At 41.7% G+C, this 24,452-nt stretch overlaps 1 protein-coding gene across 1 annotated transcript in view; it reads left to right on the forward strand.

The window, feature by feature from the left end:
• Positions 1 to 746: 746 nt before the first annotated feature.
• Positions 747 to 24,452, forward strand: part of ESRRB (estrogen related receptor beta) — a 108,942-nt gene continuing 85,236 nt past the window's right edge. The window contains exon 1 of the mRNA XM_074957124.1: positions 747 to 870. Within this exon, the coding sequence (XP_074813225.1) occupies positions 821 to 870 (50 nt within the window). The 5' untranslated portion in view covers positions 747 to 820. The remainder of the gene's footprint in view (positions 871 to 24,452) is intronic.

Consider the following 24,452-nt stretch of genomic DNA (forward strand, 5'->3'; position numbering starts at 1 on the left):
TCCTGATAACTTGAGGAAATGATCAGGAATTGCTATGAATGCACAAGCAGCATGAGGTTTTGTTGCTGACCCCAAAGTGTTCCCCCTGGCAGACACTTTAACAGTCACAGGCATTCAGAGGAATGCACAGGCTATGTATCTGGAAACAAACAAAAAACAAAGGAGACCCACCAGCCACGAGGTCCTGTCTCACTCAGTTCTGCTGCCAGTGGAATTCACATTGTAGAAGGCAAGGGGGACTGTGTAAAGGACCGAAGGTCACGCCCTGTTCCCCTGGTTTTGCCTAGCCAACTGCAGGATCACAAGCTCTATGGCTGTGTGATCAGCATTCTCTTCCTCTGATGCTATTAGCCCATGTGTGGGTATGTTAGTCTATTGAAGTCTCACTAGCTTGCCCCCCACCTCCCTCCTTCTCACCCCCCTCCCTGCCCAGTTCTGCTCTGTCACTTCAAGTCCAGCCCCTTAGTGGTAACCAATAGCAGCATTGCCATATTCATCAGTCTCTCAGTCTTAAAGCTACAGTGGAGTTAGTGGGATCTAAATCTCTTGTGCCTGTGTCTTCTCAGCTGCCTCCCTTCCCTCTGCCTGCTTCAGTGTGTCTGGATGAGTGTATGTGTGTGGATGTGCATATGTCTGTCTCTCTTTCTCTCCTACCCTCTTTAACTGTCTCCTCTTTTTCTCCCACCCCCTTTCTTTCCTTCCTTGTCCCTTTTCTTGCAGTCTGGTCCCCTTTCTGTGGCTCCCTATTTTCCCCTTCACTCTCTCTTCACTGTAATTTAGTTGCTTTTCTCTGCCAACTGGGAATGCTAAAACTGGACTGATGGACATTTCCGAACTTTGCATCTCAGACCCTCTCAGCTACCACAACCAGTAGGTGCCCTGTTTGTTTGGTTTGGTTTGGTTTTGCCTGTGCTGGAAATGACAGGCTGGCACTTGTGTGACCCTGAGTATTGTCTGACATTGAGTTGGGAAGGGGGGAAAGCAATTTTTACTTGAGGTTCCTTTCCTCTCCCCCCACACCACCCCTGAGGAGAAATTCTTCCGCAGATTTCCTATCTTTGGGCAGGGGATTGTGTGAGGGGGTATCAATGCTCCTGTCTGAGGCTTGGAGGGAAGCAAATCTCCTTTTAGAACAGGTGCAGACCAAAAAGCCTGCTTAGGTGAAAGGAAAATCTCTCTAAGGAATCCACAACTCAGTTTGATTTGACTTTAGTTTGTGCCAATTTATTAATTTCCTTCTTGCAACTTCTTCCTTTAATGCTTCATCTCTGGGGAACACAGACTGATGAAACAGAAAATCTACAATGCATGTTCTGCTTTCACAGATTTACTTTCTGTTTGTGCTCAGGGCTATGTAAAATTTCTATTAGATGAACTAGTGCCTGGGTGTAAATAGATATATACTGTCCACACAAAGTAGATACAGTACATGAAAACACAGATATTTTACTGGGTTCACTTATTTAAAAGAAAGGCAAAAGCTTCATCTGTGGAAAGCCAGCCTTCCTAGGCTTGCAATCAGGGCAGCCAGTGCGGGGAAAGAGTGGAAGAGAGCTACTGAGCAGGCATCCCAAGCTGGACTGATGACAGATTCCTCGGCACCTGCTGGTGTTCTCGTTCTTTGTATGTTACGCTGGAACGTGCCCGACAATGCTTTGTATAAAATCACTTTAGCAAGTAAGTTGGATTTGATCCTTTTTGGGGAACTTGGGAGACAGGATGAATTCCTTTTGCAATTTGTGTCCAGTCCACCGGTGCAATTCCTTTTCAAGTATGTTTCTCCTCTCCGACAAATCTCTTTCTAAGTCGAGTCTCCTTTTGTGTATTTGCATATTAGTCTGTGTGTCACCTACAAGGGCTCCATGGTGTCACCAGAGACGGAAATAGTCACTTTGGCTGGTTCATTATTTGTTTAATAACTGCATCCTAGTTAGCATGAATTAAAAGAGAATTAAAAAATTATGCCTTTTACTCTGCTCTTCTCATTACAGCTCTTTCATCTCTCTCACATCTTTCTGTTTCTCTCCCTCTCTTTTTCCTGACTTGCTCTCATTCCTTCTTTCCTTACCTTACTCCTTTGCTTCCAACAGTGCTGTTAACATGAGATTTATTATTTTAAATGGGAATTACCAGTTTAAGCCCTATGGCTTTTGTGATTGGTGCTTCGCTTTTGGCTGTTCCACTTTGAATTAAAAATAAACAAACAGATTTGTAAAGGAAAAGTGGATTGCATCCCATTAGGTGTTTTTAATACAAAGTCAAAGTTTTGAAAGTGCGCTGTTACCTCCATGAAATATAGTTTGATTGTAGCTTGATAATTACCAACTGTCATGTCTGCTCTTGTTAACTTTTTTCTGTTCATCCGTTCTACTTGTTGAATCCGGAAAAGCAATTCAGACAGTACAAAAACAATAAAAGTAAATCACTCATTTGATTATTGTTAGTACCTTTTACTATTTAATGGTCTCCCTGGACAGCCCCCAACAATCGTGAATCCAAGGTGCTTCACTCCTGCTTGTGCCCCCTTAACTTTGGCTTCTGGTTAGACAAATGTAAGTGGCTAGGAAATGTGAGAGATCCATGGCTTCAAAATGGGCTGGAGGAGCTATTCTTTGGTAATGATAAACTCTTGGTGTGATCTCTGTCTTCTTTTTCCTGGGCTTGCATGGCTTCTAAGCTTATTTACAATTTTTTTTGGTGTGTGTGTGTGTATGTGTGTGTGAATGTGTGTGTGAGAGAGAGAGAGAGAGAAACTAAATTGGGAGAATTAAAAAAACCAAATAAACGCATTTAAAAAAAATTAAAGTAAAGAAAAGTTAAAGGAGCACAAGCCATGGGGCAAGTGCTATGGAAGCCATGACTAATTCAGAATCTGGAGAAAGTCAAGAGGAGAGGAAAGATGTAGGAAGCCTTCCAGATAATGTGTATAAATAAAAGTTTATACGATGGCCAGGTTCTGCTTCGGTTACACCCTTGTGTAACTAAGATCAGATTCCAGTGTGATTGTGTGTGTGTGTGTGTATCAGTCAGGGCAGAATTTGGCCCAATATATGTACATTTACCTATCTATCCAGTATGTGTAAATAGTACAAGTACACTTTGCAGCAAGTGTAAAATGTGTATGCATGAGTATATATGTACATACGGCATATTGTAGAGTGAGTGAGTGTGTGTGTGTATATACATATATACACACACATTTATATCTGTATCTATTTGCATGAGTGTACTAGCCTACATACAGTGGCTTACTACGCTGAATACTGGGTATTGAAATAATGTTATTTTCTGTCCAAACTCTCTTGTTTTAATTATGTTTGCATCGATTGTTTTTGGCAAACTGAACATTACATTGAATGTGAACTTTAAAATATTGAAAGCTGCTCCTTTATTTATGTATTTTAATAGTGGTAAAATGGGGGGATAAGTGTGCATAGCACCTTGGGTGATCCATTGTGGAATGCCCAGAAGTTGTAGTTTACATAGGAGACAGAGAGAGAGAGAGGAAAATGGTCACCTCACCACTTTGGAGTCCAGGGAAAGATCTAAGTTACACAAGTTCCAAATCCAAGATGAGTCCAGACAAGAACTAACTGAGCAGAGGAATTCACCTCTTCTAATCAAACTCCATTATACTTTGAATTTCACCTTCTCTGAGTAGTAAAAGTTCCCTTTTCTTCTGCCTGTATGTGTGTCCTGACCTGAGAAATGACACAAGGAGTCAGGGAGGACTCCGGTTATTGGTATGCATTGTTTCCTGCAGTGCTGGATCTTGCAGTGACAGTAAAAAAACACTTGTTCCTAATTGTTGACTCTGAGTGTGTGTGTGTGTGTGTGTGTGAGAGAGAGAGAGAAAGAGAAAGAGAGAGAGTTGATGTGTTGGAGTTACTGCTTTGAGGGACCCATTGCCACCTCCATGTACTGGGGTTTGGGACAGTTCTTCTGTCAGTAGCAGGTAAAGCAGGTCCAAGGAGGAACCTTTTGCAAGGGTAGGATTAGCAAACTATAAAAGCTAATGATTTGAGTCTGCAGTTTGTCTCGGAGGTCAGGGCAGGTGGAATGAACATACTTACACTGTGCTTACGATGTCTATCAAAAGTACAGTACATGTACATACACGTTTTTAATGTATACAGTATGCATACACGTATATATAAAATGCCTCTATTATATCTCTGCGGTATATAAACGTAAGATTTTTTCACAAGAGAGTGAAATCTGGCATTTTATCCTTTAATATTAATTTCACACTCCCAGATGAGAGAAGAGGTTTTTTTTCTGTTTTGTTTTTGTTACTGCCTAAGATGTTGATAGGACTGTAGGAAAATGTCATTGCCATTTCTAATTAATATCCTGGAAAGAGAAAGAAAGAGACTGACCAAGTTACGTGTGTGTGTGTGTAATTGCCAAATTAGGGCATCCTACTAAATGTTATGTCTTTCAATGTTTTTCCTTTGATGTAAAAGAGAGATGCACAAATCATTGTCCGATGATGATTCTGAAATATTATTGTGCAATTAGAAAACAAAAGTTAAAAGGAATAAAGTATCTGTATGATCATAGAAACACAGACACAGAGAGATACTGTACTGGAATTTTGATACAATCAAAGAGCAAATTCAGAGAAAGACTTTGTTTTCATTTGTTTTTGTTTTGTTTTGTTGATTCTTATTTACAGATTGAGGAAATGTGACTTTGTTTCCAGTAACCTCCAAAATCTCCACAGTCTGTGAATGGAAGGAAATTGGTGTCAGATGCTGACTGTAGCTGTGTACTTTGAGCACTTCTGAAGGACTAGAACAAGGAGTTGTTGTTTTTGGTTTTTTGTTATATTTTACTGGCAGCATAAATTGAGAAGTGTCTGTAATGAAAAGGACTGAGTATCTGAGTTCCCTGAGCAGGTTCCCATCACAGGATGGGTTCCTGCTTTACTGAGCTTATCAAGAATCTGTCTGGCACTGGAATTTGGGAAATTATTTTATAGGATTTTTATTAACATCCCCTTCTCCTCTTCCCAACTTCCACTTTAAAAAAAAACTTTAATCATATTAATTATTGAGAGATATGGAAAGATCAATTTATTAAAGAAAACCCAACCAAACAGATCTTTCGTTGTATTGATTTGAAGTAATCAATAAATATTGCATTTAGCCCGAGAGGGAAAAGACTTTGGAGGGATTGCGTTCAAAGAAAGTTGCTGTGACAGAGATTTCATATCCCAGACCCTTCTTCTCAGAGACTACATTGCTCACTACCAACTGCCCTGACTCAGAGACTCCCAGCCCCATTTCTGCTGCATTATTACCTATGCTTGATTCCCATTATTTTTAATTTCATGCTTCCCGAAATTTCTTATGCTCTTTGAATAATTTTAGTCCATTAAGGAGGTTTGTATGTGACATCAACAACTCTCTGCCAAAGACTTCATGTTTTGGGAGGATGGAATCTCTCCAAAGAAATGTAAAAAGGAAAGGGGGTGGGGGAATGGATATATCTAAACCCAACTGCACCTCATGGTCTCTATGGGGGTGATGGACATTCTTGGGAAACCTCTTCAAAGCATGTAAAATGTTTCGGCTGCATTTAATTAGAGAAAGAAATAGCAAAAGAAGAAGGTGATGGTGTATGCTGGATATAAAAGCCAAATCCCTACTCTCAAATTCTGTCCTTTCTGTTCTGCATCCCACAGTTCAGAAGTCGGAAAGTGCTAACGGCAACCAGATTTTGTGTGTGTGTGTGTGAGAGAGAGAGAGACAGACTTTATTGTAGACCTCAGAGACGGGGCAAATTCTCCTCCGCAAGTCCATCTCCGCATCTTAGATAGTTAGTTATTTGGCAGCTGGGGAATACAAAAGGTTGTTTACATTTATTTTTAGTTTGCATGAGTAGGTAGGTATAGCATTTGTACAGTGCCTAGCGTAAGAGGCCAGGAACCTTGATTGAGGTTCCGAGGCACCACCGTCAAATAAATAAGAAACAGAAGTTCCATAGGTAGTCATGAATCTATTGGCTGTTTGTCTGAAGAGGCTGGTGGACAATGAAAACAGCAACAGCAATCAGATTTGTGTATTTTGCTGAAAACAGGAAAAATCTTGCACTGTTTCTGCCATCCAGGATCGGCTGCATTTCAGCAGCAGGCGAGGTGATTGCTCCATGTAGTTTGTGGGTTAGTCTGAATTGCAATGTGTTCTGGGATCTGCAAGTGGAAATGTAATGTAACAGCCTTATTATTTATTAATAATAAATATTGAGCTGGATAAATTATTATTTATTGAAAATAATAATAACTAATTACCTGCAGAAATCTTAGCCAACTTCTGGGGAATTTATTGTTGAGGAGCTAAATTTCAGTAACTTCTATCAATATCAATTTCTGTACCTGTCATGTCGCTTCTCTTTAAAACTCTGCCCTGCCTCTTCAGAGCACTAGAGATGCCCACAAAGTGACCCTTGCGGCTGAAGCACACTTTACTTTGTTGATCATGTAGAGCTTTTGAGAGCTCTGCTGCTGGAAGCGACTGTCCGTGAGGAGAAACATGCTTGCTCAAGGTGGAGCGGGCTGTACAATAATATATTTGTTATGTTTGTAATTGCAAATGTAATTAGCAAACAAGCTCTGGGGGATAGAGGACTTGAAACTTTCACTGCACATCATTTGACCCTGTGCTGGCTGGACAGGAGCTTGTGTATTGTTAACCCTCACCATTCCTGCACACTGCTCCTCTCTGTCTTTCTAGGGTTTACTAATGCTAAATTTTCTTTTCCATAGGTCTGACCTTGCTTTGACTGGGTGTGTGTGTTTATAATTTATTTTATTGCAAATGATTAAGGTCGTTTCACTAATATTTCCTATTCCCTACTGCTTCTGACACCCTCTGGAAAGCATTCTGTGATGCCCTTTACAAAGAGCACTGTGTACAAATAAGTACTAGCACATTGCACTGTTCAGTGCATTCTGATCACCGCAGGCAATGTTCCCATTCAGTGCCCCCTTACACTTCGCAAAGGCAACTTGTGAAAAGCAGGTGGCAAGCTGTTATCACACAACCTGTGTTGGGTTTGTGTCCCTGCTGAGCTGAATTTTTCTTGCTCCCCTCTTCTAAATGGGGGAGCCTACTCAGCTCTGTTTCTTTCTATTGGGAGAGGGGGAAAGGAGCACAAGAAATCCAACTCAATTTTTTGGGATCCCAGAAAATCCCACCCTAGTCATCCTTAATCTGACTTTGTCAGTTTGCAAAGAATATACTTGGCCCATGAGAATGTTATGGACAATAGAACCAGAATCCCTTCGGAAAAAAATCACTAACTTGTGTGTGAGGGGAAGAGTGTCCTTTGCTTTCTCATGCAAATTCCTTCCTTAGTTGCTTTTCTGCTCCTTTCTGCGCTTGGGATTTAAGTTGCAGTAACATTCCATGACAGAACTGTTTTTGTTTTGTTTTTTAGTGTGAAAGGGAATGGATTGAGCATAGAGAGAGGCGGCCTGTCTTGTCCGATGCTGCACTGCCGGTGAGGTGTTCATTCTTAGGGCATCTCCCTGATTTTACATCTCATTTGAGAGGGGTGGGAGAAAAAGGAAACCTGTTCTACATTTGTTCTTTAGGAGGCTAAGAGCATTTGGTGAGAACCCTTCTCTGACAGTCCCAACTTTCCTTTTCTGTCCCAGGAAATCATGCCCAGTTCACCATACATTTTAAGTCTCAAACGCTTTCTTTAACATAAGAAAACTAGGGCATCGGATGGGTTAGAGAGAGCCAGATACTTTCAGTTGGGGAGCCTGTGAAAGAGAGTCTCTTTTCAAAATGCCATTCATTCTGAACTGATTGTGCATTTTTAATACAGCTGTTTTTATTAGGAAATTTCTTGTTGCTATTTTTCTCCTATTCTCCCAGTCTTTCCCACGCGTATAGTTTCACAAAACATTATTTTTGAATTCCTTCTGTTTTTCTCCTGGCACTTTAAAGTTCCCTTCAGTAATAATGAGCCTCAATCGCTGGTGATGGAGCCATCACCGTGAACGATACCGGTGAGCGTATTGTCTCACTGTCCTTTGACTCAAGAGAAAGGTCAAAAGAACAGCCTTAAAAATGTTTAATTCTGTCATTATGATTTTGCATATGGAGATGATCATTTTAAGAGCATCTAGTTTTTCCTCCTCCACAAAGATGTGGGGAAAAGTAAAGGACATAAATATAATTTTATGTCAATTGCCGCCAGTAAATAAAGATTTTTTTGAATGTGTTTTTAAATGTGCTAGCAAAAACAATTACAAAACATCCTTCCACTGCGCTTTATACCAGTTTGTAGAATTAAAAAAAAAAAATAAACACACAAAAAGAAGAACAGCAAATAATTTTGGTTTTCCTGATTTTATTTTTAAAAAGTTTTCCTTGCATGTTTTTGTTCATTCAATCTGACATGTTTTGAAACATCAACAGTGTTGTTTTATTTGCTTATTCTTAAAAAAAAATTCTTTATGGGATTTTCGCAGACCTAGAAATACAACAGTTAAGAATATAGGCTTGTGACATTGAGTTCAGGGGCTCATTTTATAACTGTTACCACAGTACTGGTAGCCAGGGTTAATCCCAAAATTTTGTAAATGTTTGTGTGTGTGTATTCATACTTCGTCTGCTTTTCATTTTTTTACAATTATCCTTGATTGAAAGACTGTTTCTGAGAATTACCTTTGTCTTTCATTTGTTCCTTGTTTCAGAATTGGGTATGATAGGCAAACACTGTCTGATATATATTTTAGCTGTCTAAAAGGTGGGGGGAAGGTCAGATTAATATCTTTACAACACTCAGATTGCAGTCCCTCTCTAGCCCCTTTTCAGCCTCTCTGAGCATTGCCTTCCTCTCCCCACCCCTCTGACTTGCTGCTTTATTCAGCCTCTCAAATGTTTCTGTTTTTCTGCCGTTTGCATTTTTGGTCATTGTGAGGGAGTGTGTGTGGGGCGGGGGGGGGAGGAGGCGCTGCTCTGTACTGAGATGCAGGGCAGCTACTCCTGTGAAACCAAAGACCTTAATACCCGTTGCCTGACACTCTTTTAGCAGTCAGTTTGCTTATCGGATTCATCTGTAGTGCAAAGGTATCAGAAGGGAGCAAGGCACTCTTTACGCTTAACTGGATTATTAAGCAGTGATTTCCAGGCAATTGAGTGTAGCCTGCAATGCAGTCTAACCTGGGATCAGGGGCAGGGAGAGGAAGCACAGCTGTCTGATAGAGTCAAAACTTACTTTCAAAGCCAAATTAATCCCTATACGGGGGCCTGTAACAGTGGCACTTCAGCTTTAGAAAATATTTTACTTTCACTCCTTGTGGGCTTTTTCTGCGTTAACAGATCGTAGCAAGTGTGACCTTTTGAAAATGATGGTGAGATGTATTGATGTGTCCATACATTCTACCTTATACAAATGATACCAGACAGGTCGCCCTTAGAATAATTGATGAAAATTGTGCTGTTGCACCTTACACACTACACAGACTTAACATGAGTAAAGATGAGAAAGAAACAGTTTTATTCTCACATGCATGTGAATAAGTGTTTATATGTATAATCTGTGTGTGTATATATGTGTGACCTGAAGAAGAGCTTTGTGTAAGCTCGAAACCTTGTCTCTCTCACCAGCAGAAGTTGGTCCGTTAAAGGATAATACCTCACCCACTTCTCTCTCTAATATCTTAGGACCAATATGGCTACAACAACATTGCATGTAATATATTATAAATAAACAAGCACACATACCATGTGTGTATGTGTGTGTGTGTATATTTCTATATAAAAGAGGTACATATACTGTATATGTGAATATATGTGTATATGTATACTCTAAATATAGTGTGTGTGAATACTGTCTATAAATGTATATATCTATACAGTGTGTGTACATAAAGTATATATGAAAATACTTCCTTCCTCATAGAAGTGTTCTATGGCTTAATTAATTAATATTTTCAAAGCTTTTGAGATCTTTGAACAAAAGGCATTCTAGAACTAAAAAGAAATTTAATGGTATCTAGATACAGTGTACATAACATCTGTATTTATAGATTTTTGTAGTCTGAATTAGAGCAGATATAATTAGATCGTAGATAATAAGATTAGATATCATTGGATAGCTAAATGTGGTTAGATATTTTGTTTATAGATTTCCCCCCCACATCAGGGTTTCTGATTTTAAAGAAATGCAGTGATATTTTCTTCTATTAAAATGCGAGAAAGGATGAAAAGACAAATGTGCAAAATATGGAGCAAACCACAAAGTACTGTTTGGATGAAGCTGGGGACTTGTGCCGAAGCCGGAAAAGTCAACACTTTGGTTTAATCTCTGTATACTTTGGGAACTTTTATTTTGTTCTGGGGAGATTTTAAGCATGGTGCTTATGGGAGGGCACAAAATGTAACATGCTTCCCACTGTATAGTCCATCACTTTTGAAAGAGTTATTTGAATAAGGAATAATTCAAGTCACACCCTATCAAAGCAAACAGCATTTCTGACCATCCTGTTATAACTGTTAGAAGCCGCTTGTGATTTAAAATGAGAACTATTTGCTTTTGGTTCCAGTAAATTACAGTTAAAAGGCTGAAAGAACCATATGCCCTAAACAGTGCCCATACCCGTTTCTCCCATTCCAGAACAGATCCGGTCTTCAAATTTCTCCCCTGCCTCAAGACCATTGCCTTTTTAAGCCCCAAAACTGCAGTTTATTTCCCTATCATCCTTCATTTTCCCTCTGTGTATATTTGCAAAAGGAAATGAATTCCCCCAGCTCAGCACTACAGTATTATGTATATTTTTAATGTATTCATTTTTTCCTTTAAATTTTCACCTAAGGTGTTTAGGAAAATAATAGACACAACCATTTTTTAATGGTTAGTTGAAAGGGAAAAAATCTGCTTTTGGCTGTTCTGCTCTGTCGACATAGAGCTTCTTTGCCTCAATCTGTGGGAAATGTTATAGATTCAATTCCCCTGTTGGACCAAGAGTTAAAAATTAATTCATGAATAATAAAAACCAATCAGTCTGGTTGAGTTTAAGAAGGATTAGAAGAAAGGTTTTTGTACAGAAGCAGTTATATATCTTGGTGCTGATGTTGAACTATTAGATATTGTTCTGGTCTCCGCTGGTTATCTGATAAAGGTACTTGATTTGCAAATAGGATTGTTATCCTGATGACTAGCTGGATCCAAATCTCCAGCTTGCTGCACACACTCCTGACCCCTATGGAGATCACCAGCTGGGAAGGGTCAGTCTTTCAAGAGCAAAGTTTTGAAGGTGCTGGACTAGAGAAAGTATGAATTGGATTAATTAAGAAAGGTCAGGTGGCTGGTGTCTATTACAAGTTCTCAACCACTGCTTAGCAGATAATTCATTTGATTAAAAATGTATGGATGGTAAAGGGAATGTAACAAAATACATATTTTAAAAATAATTTAAACTCATTATTTGCAAAAGCTGGGATATTCAACAAAGCCTATGGGATTTAGGCATCCAAATCCTCTTCGACTCCAGTGGGACTGTGGCAAATGTGCTGGGTTCTGTACAATACACAGCAGGCAAGGTAGTCCCTGCCCAAGGGAGCTTACGGTCCAGTAGACAGGCATAGAAAGAAAGACAAACTGGCAGAGCCAGAGGAAAGACTTACTTTCCATAGTCTATCACCTTCAAAACTTTGCTCTTGAAAAGTGGAGCCTCCCCAGCTGGCAGTTTCCTGTAGCGTGCAAGTGGGTGGGCAGCAGGCTGGAGATTTGGATCCAGTTAATTTATTTGCTTCAGGAGGACTAGAAAGAAAATGTTTTGGTTGTTTTATTTTTCAAAGTTTGGGCTCCAGTTTTGGGGAGTTTCTTTGCTGTTGAAAATAACTGATAAAGAGCAATGTATGCAGCTATTCTCTCAGAGCAGAGTCTTGCTGTGCAGTGGTGTGGAATAGGGTATGGGGTAAATGCACGTCTCGTGAGATAGCGTAGGAGCTCAATGCAAGAGTGAATAAGGCAGGCCAAGGACAGAAGCACTACACCACAAAGCGATTCACCGCAATCACTTGAGAAGATGTGCTTATGTGGGTGAGGAAGAAAGACATGACAGCGGCATTGGGTAAGGCAGAGTAAAGGGACAGAGCCAGTTTAAGCTCCAAAAAGTCTGCTCCTGTAAGAGCTGTTCAAGATTATATAGCACTTTGAGTTAAAAACAACTGCTCCGTTAACAGGAGTTTGGGGTTAACCCCAGCTACAGCTTCAAATAGCCACAGCACCTTCTGCTTTGGCAGTTCGGTATGGAAAAATTGTCATTGCAGAATTTTTCTGAGGTTACAGGATCTGTCAGTCACTAGTTTAAACCTGAAGGAGACTTGATGTTAAATAGGAATAGGAGAGAGACCTGAGAAAGTAGTGTCATTTTTCCAAAACAAGAATGGAACTGCATATCTTACTGGGAGATCAGTCAGTCAGTGCCCATCATCTTTGCCTCAGCCTGCCTTAAAATAGCTCCAACCATTACGGTACTCCAGTCCATGCACCAGATGAGAAAAGTCAGAAGAACTCTACAGCCCCCTGCAGGACTTGGTTGATGCTGCATTGACACATCAGAGTTAATGAAGTACTGGGAAGAGTTACAATCACAGATTACTTTTTACATATGTAATTCTGGGAAATAATCAAATTACTTTGTGGTCTGAGAAGTAAATGTGGATTCCTTTCAGCCACTTATCTTGGCAGTTCTTTAATTCCTGTCTCAATCACAGAATCAGATATTAGAGATGTAACTATTGGGTCATCCAGCCCATCTTCCTATGGCAATGCAGGATTCTGCTCTATGGTACATTTTCCAGTATTCTATCTAGTCTAGTTGTAAGTGTCACAAGTGAGGAGACTTCCATCCCTTCCCTCCAGGGATGATTCCACAGCCTAAGGAGTTCTCAAAACAGAAAATACTTTTTCCTAATATTCAGCGCAAAAGTTTTCCTTCTTAATTTCATCCCATTCCTCCTGATTATGTCCTCTACTATCATGCTAAGCAATTTCTGTCCATCCTTGCTGTTTATTCTCTCTTCAGATATTGGTATATTGTTATCCCCTTAGTCATCTGTTGATCTCTCTTCCTAATGAGTCCAGACAACCACCTGATCACTTTTGGGTGCTCAAAGCTGCATCCAGTTTGTCAGTATCATTCTGATAAAATGATGCCCACAAATTAACATAGTATTCCAGGTACAATTACAGCAGAACTGTGTGGAGAATTGTCACCTCCATGCTTCATGATATTGTAAGGCAATATCCCTGGGGTGGATGGTTGGCAGTGGAGTTAACACACAAGACTTCAGGATCTGATTGACTGAGCTAGAAGACTCAGGTATGTTGCTCAGTGTCTGTAACAGGCTCTTTGTAGTCCAGACACTAGAGGGAGAGAGAGAGAGATTCATTGTGTAAGTGTGGTATACACATTCCCCATGACTTTTCCAAAATAACAGTCTGTGGAGCCAGATGTTTGTTAGCTAATCCCCTGTCTGTCATAAAATACATTTTGTTCAGAACAACTAATGAATATATATTCTTAAGTATTCTTTTACTTTCTTTTTATTAATAGCTGGTTTAGCAGGGTGCTTCTTACTTCCAAAATGTTTGTTCCTCTTTTATTTCTTGTTAAAGGCAGATGTTGAAAAGCAGTAACCCAATCATTTTTGGCTTGCCACTAAACTAATCCCCCTATTCAATCTTTAATAGTCCTACTTCCTCCAAGTACTTCTACCATGGGGAATGATGCCATGAAAGTCATGCTGTCCAATATGAGCAATCTCCGTATGTAATGATCATACAACACCAGTGTTACAGCTACATTAGAGCTTTGATACTTCTCATGGCGGACCATCAGACGAGACAAAAGAGCCTCACAAGCTCAAGAAGGAATCTTTGTTGCCTTCTGAGATGGAAGACCATACTAAATGGCAGTAACTCACAGTGATTCACTTTTCCCCACGCAGAAGCAAACTAATCAGTACTTCACAACTTCTAGGAGTGACTAATGTGTAACTGATTCCATTTTACATCCAGCAATGAGTAATTTGTAATAGATTACTGCACATTCTCAAAGTAACTAACAACCATGAGATGCTGTCAGTGCATGTATAGTATAGAAGAATATTGTTGATAAGAATGTAAATAGGAGACTAAGATAGGAGAGGTCAGTAAATGAAGACACTATCATCAAGTCTTTTGAGTTCTGCATCTGAAGATGCTTTGGGCGGATTCTTATTTTCACTGGGGTAAATGAGGAGTAACTCAATTGAAATCAGTAGTTACCCCAGTGTAAAACTGATGTGAGATCAATATTAGGCCTTTCAGCTTCACATCATAGTAGGGGAAGATACACCTGGAATTGTTTAAAGAGATCTCTGTGAGAAGCAGACTAATGCTCCCACTGTACGGGGAAGACAGAAACTAGCATTCTATACTCTGCAAAACTGCCAGGTGCTCTTATTGAGTCAGATCACCAGCTGCTTCTTTCAGAGTTCAGGTTTCATGCTTCTAATGCATGAAACAATTCCTTCAGTCCTTTGGGAATAATTTGGAGTATGCTGGAGGAAGCTACAGAGTGGTAATTGGGGATGAACTTGATGCATTGCTGAAATGCACAGAGGACAAAATGGCAAATGAAGTGTGAGAGGAGACAAAGTGTGAACTCACTGAAGTTGCAAAGAATATTATTGGGATAAAAACATGGCAGAGAGGAATAAAACAAGGCTCAGATGAAGTATTCTGTCATGTGGAGAATCCCTGAGAACTCCAGGCAGGAAGGTGCTCTGATGAGAGAATGAGGAAGAAATCCATGTGGAGGGAGTTGACCCATGCAAATGCTGTTGAAACTCTGTAGTGCCACCAAACTGAGCAACAGTAAAGCCCTCACAACAGCACATGAAATCAAGAAAAAGTGAAAGAAGGATGATAACCTCTGCTCTGAAACAAGGCAGGCTGCCTGATAGCCCCTACTGGGGAGGAATTCCAAAAGAACTCTCTAGCCCCTTAAAATCTGAAATGAGCAACGTGTGAACAAAATCCACAGAGACAAAGCTTGGAAGAGATGACAGCTCTGCTGCTGAAAAAGGGATGAGTTCTTTACACAAGATCTCTCAGGCCAGAAGGGAAGCCAGCAATGGCTGGATGACTGATACCAGCTGATAATCACACCTCTGCCCCTCCACCCCAGACAGGTGGTCTGAAGGAGAGTTGGAGTTACAGGCTAGCATCACACAATTCTCATGTGAGCAGCACCCTACAACCAGTCACTCTAGGAACAGTGTTTGAAGATGGAATGCAAACTGGAGGCAGAACAAGCAAGGGCAGAACTGAGGTCAGGGAGTGTCGGATCAGACATGTAACCTAGACATAATGATTGGGGTAAAAAAACAAAGAAAGTGAACCGAGTCCTCATGACTGTCTTATTCGTGTAACCAGGGTTTCTGGTTTTAGGTTGAAACTGATAAACTGTGACAAACTCCCCACATTTAAGATAAAGTTTTATAAAATATACACTGCAAATGCCCAGGCCAGGGGCAGTTCATTCCAAGGAAAGGCGGGGTTTTGAGTTTTTATCTATAGTGAGCTGGGGGGAAAGGATTTTTTAAAATGCATATTAGAAAAAACGACTTTCACAAAAACTGAGTCAGGATTTACCTAAAAATAAACATTAAATCCAATAAACAATAATAACAGCACTAACCTTTGTCCTATCCATCTCACAAGCAATTTCAAACCAACACATCAGTATGCCTCTGAGCCACTCTGCTGGAAATGGGCTTTCCTTCAGGTTTGAGGAACATGTCACACTGAGCAAGTGGCAGCCAGATCAGTGCAAGGTGTAGCACTGCAGAGAGGTTTCGCCACAGCGATTAAGTTTTCATAAAAATATACAATGTCCTTTGAGCTTGATGTCTCTGATAGTGCCAGGTCATTTGTGAAAGCAGAGTCTGCTACCTGCAGCCTTCTTGATGAGTGACATTGAGATCTGGAACTATACGCAGCCAGAGGTGAATTGTACCTGAGAGAGATGGTGAGACTTGGGAAGCAGGATATTCCAAAGAGCGGAAGAGTTTGAAATGGAGCCATTGATAATGGAAAGAGTTATAGTAATGGACTTCATGGAGTTTGAGGAATAGGGATTGCCCTCATCAGATCAGGAGATAATTTATTACAGCATGTTTAGTGTCCTGGAAATTGGAGAAGACACACTAATTGGAAGCTGAGAGAAGCCCTATCTTATGTGGATGCTCCAAAGGAGTGGGAGGAGACAGGAACCATGTCCCAGTATGAGGCTTAATGGAAACTGATGGGAATGGAATCCAAAGGTGGTGTTCACGGTGAGGTGGAGCACATGGCCTGCTGAGTCCTGGCTTGGCACTTGGAGGGAGCAGAAGCTCAGAACCATCCCGTTTTGTCATTTTTGCCTCTGTGATGGATAAAATAAAAATAGCCATAAGAGAACAGACAGGGAGGAAAACTTACAGTGAATCAATCCTAGAGAGAGAAAGGTGATTAGCTTATCTGAGGGTTTCCTTTGACCGGCTCAGTGGGCTCATGCTGACACTTGCAGTGGCTTTAACTCTCTGTGCTCTAACCTAGTGCTTAGTCCTGCTCCGTGGAATTACTGAGCCCTTCAGTTGTTCCATTGCGGTTTAACAGCAGTGAATGGCAGTAGCCAGCCTCACTCTCACCTGGCCTCTCTGCTGATTTGAAATATTTTATACTGAAAATAGAGTGAGTGAGGTGAGAGTAGAACATGACAAAGACCCTCTCTGCTTAAAGGGTCATTAAAGGGCCAGGCTGATTTGCGTTCTGGCCATTTATATTTGCAAAGGTGCTTGTCACAGAGTATGTAGGTTTGGGTGATGTGGGGTATGGGGGGTTCTGTGGAAAGTGTTCATCTGTATGTGTTTGTTGAATGCTTTGTTTAATGTCTTTATGTTGGTGTTTAATGTGAATGTAGGAGTATGCATGCTTGTGTACATATGGTGGGTAGTGGCGTATATGTCTCTTTGTTAGCGTTAATGGATTTCAGTGTGCCGATGCATGTGTGTATTGTTTGATGCTTGTGCATGCATCTTGTGCACACTCATGTGTGATCCTTGTGCACATATTATTCTTTTAAGACATGCAAAATGCAAGTTACAAATGAGGCCTACTCAGTGTGGCCCAGCTATTTCAAGCATCCAAGGTGCTTGCAGCCATCCCAGCTCCATGCAGTTCCTATTATCTTGGCCAGAGGGAAGGCTCCCTTTGGGCTCATCTGGAAAAGCTAGCGCCTAAGGGTACTGGAAGACCTAATTGGAGTGTGAATTGCAATACTGTGCAGATGCTCATGCTTGGGGACTCAGCCATGAAATGGGGAACTCCAGGAACCAGAGGCCTCCACTCCAGTGTCTGGTCCAAGGCTGGCAATATAATAGAATCATGGAATTATTTATTCTGTAGTGCCTACAAATGAATTTATTCTGTAGTGCCTGTCTAATCCTATGTCTGTGAAGAACATAGGATTAGACAGGTGTTTGCCCCTCAGAGTTTACAATCTTAAAGGACAAAGACCAAACAAGGGATGGGGGAAAGGGGAATAGCAGTCTAGAAATTAGTGAAGGAAAAGCCTGCTGGGTTCCATCCAGATCTTGCTACCAGAGCAGGATTGTTCCCTACAGCACCTTTTCTACAGTTTTGTTGTGCCTGGATTTAAAGGTGCAGGGTTCTGAGTAAGCAACAAATATCTGTGCATGCGAATGAAAGAGCAAGGCACTGTTGCTCCATGGGGAGTGAGGAGGTGAGGTGGCAACATGCACTCGCAAGTGATTCTAAGTCCCTTTCAAATGTGGTATTGTCAGTCGGGTGAGTATTTTGACATTTACTCGTCACTCTGAAAGTGAGGACACAGCCTCTGTCCCTGACAGCAAGTCTCTAGAATGGAGTTAATATTGTTCTGTGACTGAAAGGGCCAGTTAGTCTCCAAGAGACACCAACCAGCAGCACTCAGAAATATTAACAACAATAAAAGTACATTATACAATTCATCAATCTTTTTGTTTCCTGCATTGAAGCGATGCTGCTCAGGGCACTCTGGTTACACAGAGGTCAACACTTTCATTAGACCCCCCCCCCCCGCCCCTACACACACACTCGCATACACCCTTTCTCAGGGGTGCTCTAGAACTTGCCTATAGGAGTGGGTGCAGCTGGCAGCTTGGCACAGGCGCACGGAGCCAGGAGTGATTGTTTAGTTCAAGACAAAGTGAAAGATCGGTCTGTTAGATAGGAGTGAAAATATTACACATTTCCTCCGTGTCAGTGCAGGCCAGTTCTGATTTTAAAAATGAAATATGGCAGCTAATTAATCTAGATCACAGCTTAATCGCCTGTGGTCGGTTTCTAAAAAAACATTTTTGTGTGAATTTAGTGCTCATGAAAGTGAGGAACTCATATCATTGGGCAGACCAAGGCACGGTGTGAGCAAGCCACTTCCCCCTGCCTCTCCGCCAGTGCACCTCAGTCTTGACCTGCCACAGCCTCTGCTGTTCAAGATCTGAGCCCACCCTTATTTTACTTATGTACCTTAAACCTAATGTGCAGCAGATTTCCACAGCTCTGCCAATGAACTTTGATCCAGATCTGCAGCACCCCTGTACTTCATTAATCAAGTCATGAAGATTCCAAAGCACAGACTTGCAGTTGTGCAGATTTATAGTTTGATGTTGGTGGGCAAATATCGGCTTATGTATTTGCATTATAGTTGCACCCTGGAGGCCTCCTACCAGGATTGGGGCTCCATTTTGTGGCATGCTGTTCAAACACATGGTCAGAGATGGTACCTGCCCTGCAGTGCTTCCAATCTAAAAGGACAAGTAATTGACAAAAGAAAGGGGAGCAGGTTAGAACACAGATAGTGATCAAGGCCCTGGTAGGTGCATATCTTGCCAGTTCCATTCTTCCCTCAGAGGACATCCCAAGTGTAAGTAGCAGCATGGAGGAAGGCTTGTAAACATTTATGTGAGGGGCTGACAAATTAGTGGAAAGCGCTGGCATAGCTGATGGACTTGAAAAGGTGGGCTGGGCAACATGATAAGTTCTGTATTAAATTCTTTAAGGTGGTTTAAAAAAATCCTACAGAAAAGGCAATAATTTTCTATTAAATTCTGTAGGACTGTTCATGGATGGTTACATCATTTAAAAACAAATAATTTGCTCCATCCTCATGCTTGCGGTTATCCTTGCCTGGGTTATGATTTTGGCTGATCTAACAGGCTAGGCAGAGTTAAGCCCGATTAGTATGCTGTGGGAGGCCTGCAAGGAAAACTTTAGAGCAGTGTAAGAAGTGATGCTGGTGAATCGAGATCTTCACTCTCGAAGAGTTGAACCACAGCAGAGTGCTGGTGTTGGGGGGCTGTGCAAGAGGCCATCGTCTTTCAGATGAGATGTGAAGCTAAGGTTCTGACTAGTGTGTCCTTAACCATCCCATCATGTTGGGGTATTAATCAGTTGGGGCATTAATTCCAGTGTCCTGACTAAAGTTCAACTGGGGTAATTCCATTCTTGCTCCTTGTGTTCTGCTGGAGTTGCAACCAGACACAAGATTCTTCTTTTCCTCCTATCTTAAACTGTCGTGCAGCATTGATGTGTACTATAAAATAGCTGCTGTGTTCTGCCTCAGAGGTGGCTACATTTCTGGAGAGGATGAATGGATCCCTTAATGTGTGATCAATTTGCAGAGTGATTTGAAAACCTTTTGGCTGAATGGCACTGTGTAGTACGTATAAAGTTATTGCAATAATATGAACACCACATTCTGTCAATTTTTTTCTTTAAAATGTCCTTCTTATTGAGTGGATAACATGAGTGCTTCCATTTTGTGAGGTAATAACTGTACCATAAAGCTAAATAAAATCCAAGGCCAATAACTTTGTGTTAACAAGAAGTTGTTAATATACTAATAAAACTTTGCAATAGTGCTTGATATCCTTTATATTAACTGATTATACTTATCTGTCTAAGGAGTGAAATGTTTTGAGACATAATGGGGTAAAAATATTGTCTCTTATTCTGTCATCTGGATGAAACAAGATGATGAGGTGGCTGTTTGTTGAGGGCACATGGAAGGTGAGCCCTGAGGACTGCAGCAAATCAGAGTGCACGGTTATGAAGAATGGATGGTTACTATACAACTAGAGCCCTGATTTGTGGAGAGAGATGCACCTCAGTATAGTAACTAGGATCCAGACAAACTACCATAACCCTGAAAGCACAATACTAATGGGGTAAATTTTGCTAGGCAGCGTTTGAGCCGTGACTCTCCCATTGGCTTCAAGTGAGGGTCATGTGGCTATCTTGGGAAATGGTTTGAGAAGTTCAGGGTATGTGTCAGAGAAAGGGCAAGAATTCAGAGTTCACAGTTATGTGGAACAGAGCAGTTTCACTGTAGTCTAACTATTGTAACAGGTAGAGCTGTAAACACCCTTAGCCCAGACCGAGGCACTAAAAGTCATTTGTGATGGCTTCAGGTAAGGACATGTCGGTTAATCAGGACATGGGCAATAAACAAAAATTCACGGAAGCCTGTGACCTGTCCCTGACTTTTACTAAAAATTACTGTGACAAAATGGGGATGGAGGAGGATCCAGCACCCACCACTGCTGGGGCTTTGGGGTCCCCACAGTGGCTGAGAGGGCCAGGGTCTCCCTCACTGCCTCTGGCAGGTGGGAGCTGTGGCTTAAAGCCTGGGAGAATGTCACGGAAGTCTCTGGAAGTCACAGATTCCATGACCTCCATGACAAAATCTTAGCCTTAGTCATGATCTCTCTCTTTTCCATCTTCTGACCTAATTCTATCTATCTACAAGCTACTTGCACTACTGTACAGCCTCCACCTCCATAGTATCTCAAGTCTGTTGGGTGTTTAGTAGGAGGAAGAATAGTAATATTTATATGGTTTTTAGTATTACACATTATTAATTCTTACAAAACAGGGCTGCCAGGAACCCTGGGGGCGTACTGTAAACTGTTTCATTTTATTGCAGCCCCCTGGGGAAGAGTCTGGGTTTCTGTCTCTGGAATTGCTTTGTAAAGGTGATGGCTAGTTAGCATTTATCTAGAACATTTGATCTTTGAAACTCAGTCAACTGTCACTCAAACTTTGTCCAGATTAGAGGAGGAAAGAAAAACAAGACTGGGCTAAGCACCAGTGAACTGACTTACGGAGCAGTCCTACACTGACCCCTTGGGGTGCTGGTGGACTAGATGGAACTTATTGGGCTTTTCCAGCTCTAACTTCTATGATTCTATGAAAATTAGTGAGGCAAGGCAGTCAGCAGTCTTGGAATGAAAGAAATCCAAGGACTTCCAACCAGTGTTCTCTTTTGTTTTCTCCATCAAGGGGAGCTGATTAAGAGGTAAGAGCATCGCAGCAGGTAACAGCGCAACCACCCCAACCTCCATCCATAAAGTCATTATTCATGAAACTGAGTTCACACTGGCCTAATGGAAGGATCCTTTTCCCTTCATTGCTTATTTCTGTCCCCTACCCAAGAGTCTTCCACTGATGTTACTGCTGTGCAAAACTCTTACCTGCTTTCTCACCAAGAGTCATTAATTTAGCTCGAGGACAAAATTTTAAGAGAAGAAACGGCAAAAATTTGACCTTCAAGAAAATTGAAGGTTTCCTGTGTGATGTTGGACAAGTGACTTAATCTCTCTGTGCCTCTATTCACCATGTGTAAAATGAGGGTCATAGTGTTTTCTTTTCTCTACTATTTGTCTGTCTTCCTACTTAGACTGTCCCTGCCCTAATAAGTACAATCAATTAGTAGGAGTATGTACAGTGCCTAGTGCAGTGGGGCATCTAGGCACATCTCTATTAATACTAGTAATGATAGTGATGATGCTTTTAATAAGAGACCTTTCTGCTCCATCCATAATCCCATAAATCAGATTGTTTTCCATTCCTGTTTTGTCAGGACTGGAGTTTCCAGAGATGGATGCCATGAATGCTGGGCCCTGTGCCCTCAAAGATGCATTTCTGAATTCAAGGGGACAGCTTTCACGTTGGAGACCTGTGCATGCACTACCTTGTCATAGAAACTTTAGGCAAAAAAAGCAGAAGCTGACCTTGCTCCTCTAAAAATGGCTTTGCAAATATGGCCTGTATTTGTGTGTGTACTCCCCTCCCTCCTCCCACAAACATACAATGAGTCACTTGCATATGGAGGCACCTGATTAGCACATCAGGTGATGAGGTGCGTGCATTTTCCTCAGTTTTAAAAAATATGCTCCTATCTATTCTTTCCCTTCCTGCTAGTAGCTATACTAAAAATAACCAGGGCCCTAGACTAACCTCTGTAGGCACCTATGACTAGGACTGGAACCATTTTGGGATTGTGTGTTTCTTAAAGTTATGGACAGAGCTGTCGATCAGAGGAGCAATCACATTTTTTTTTAATGTCAGGAAGCTGCTGGTCAGTTGACTATTATTATTAATTTGTATTTTGGTTGCAATCTACTGGTCCTAATCAGGATATAGGCCCTAAAGTACTGGATGCTGCACAAACATAAAAGTCAATCCCTGCCTGGAGTTGCATTGGTGCAGCTGCATCACTCTAGCTTTTAAGTGTCGAGAAGCCCTTGGAGTCTACAATCTAATATAATAAAAGATCCAAGAAAAGTATGTAATGGACAAAAGATGGGAATTGGGGAGGGAGGATGATGGTAGCAATGGTATGAACACACAGTACAAGGGTAGTATGCGTTTCATAGCACAGAGTAAAGTGACAGAGCTCAGTGGAGCCTGATGCCAACTCTTCTGAGTTTATTGAAAGTCTTGCAGCATTTGGTGTTTTTTCTTATAGCATGAGCTCCTGGACTCAGTTTTCTCCACTTTCATTTTAAAAAAGTAACTCTCTAGCCCTCAGGAATGCAGAGAAAAGTTTGAAAGCATGACTCAAGAAACCCCAGAAGGCTCAGAAACATAGAGGCAAATAAAAAGAATCTAACATTTATTATTATTTAAAATCTCATGATTTTGGGAAGCCTGACTCATGATTTTTGCATGCTTGAGTTGCCAGTAGTAAGGCTGAACAGTGTAGGACAGATCTGAGCTGGGGAGTAATGGGTAAAAGCAACAGAGTGGCATATGGAATGAGTACTGTAGGACAGGCCTGAGCTGTGGGAGAAGCCCTGTGGGAGGGATCTGTGCTCATCCAGAATCCCTTTGACCCAAATCCACTGGCTGCATTAACCCATGCAGATCCATAACTAGAAAGCGGGAGGTGACTCTGCCAGTGTTAGGCTCTGCATTGCTCCAAGCATTCAGATGATGCATGCAGTGTCCTCAAAAAGATCCCGGTGCCTGGCTGCTCCCACCTAGCAGATTGAGAAGGCTGGAAGCCTGGGAGTCAGTCCAGGAACTGCCTCTCCCAGGCAGGAGTGGGGCAGCATGTTGCCTTTGTACCACACACAGACTAATCCTTGCCCTTCCCCAGCCCTGGAATTGATGCCTTGTTTCCTCCTGAGCTCTCCTGCCGTGTGGGGTACATTCCTGGAAGAATTTTGCCTGTGACACAGCAGATCGACGGGCCCAGGCTCAAGTCACCTCTCCTTCCTGGGATCAATACAATGTTGGCATGTGATGCTGGGGCTGGCATCACTGCTCCTTTCAGGTCTGGCATTGATTAGTTGCAGCCTGCAAATAGAACTAGAGCGGTAATGCTGTGTGACCTCGATAACCCCTTCTCAGGAGCCTGCTGGAGCCAAGGGGCTTCTCACCACCATCGCAGCCAATAGAACCATTTCATTAGTCTGGAAAGGTTAATTGCATTGAAAACTGGCATAGTCCTCAGCGCGTGACCATCATAAAACTGCACAGCAGTGCAAGGCCTGGAACCTTCCCAGGGAAGGGGGAGCATATCAGAGCTCTGAGCATGAACCAGCTCCACCCAACTGCACTTCTGAACAGAAAAAGTCAGACCCCAAGTTTTCCTCTCTTGTCTCCATTCCATTCCTCCTGCTGCTGCGCATCCCCCTCTTCACTTCTGCTTACCCTTTGTCTCTCATCCCTCTCTTCTCTGCCAGGGTACATCTTGCTTTTGGGGGGTGGGGGAGAAGAGGCTTCTGAGCTGGTGAAAGGTATTCCCTTGTTATGCATCAGTCAGAATCCTGTCATGCAGCCCACAGCTGCTTGAATGGTTAATACAGATGTGTGGCCAGTAGGAGCATTGCAGGCTGGGATCTGTAGTCTCTGTGAGCCACAACTCTGTGCTTATGGTAAGGCAATTGCATTCTTCTCTATTTTATGCCAGTTGGATGCAGACCTCGGGCTTCTGGCAAGTTGTTGCTACAGCTCTTGGCTGGGTGTAGTTTGAGTTCCCCCTGCTGCAAAATGCCATATTTACATTTTGTATCCTTCCCAATTCACATTACAATCACCACCTCTGT

This window comes from Natator depressus, chromosome 6 (assembly GCF_965152275.1).
Source record: "Natator depressus isolate rNatDep1 chromosome 6, rNatDep2.hap1, whole genome shotgun sequence".
Taxonomy (NCBI): Eukaryota; Metazoa; Chordata; order Testudines; family Cheloniidae; genus Natator; species Natator depressus.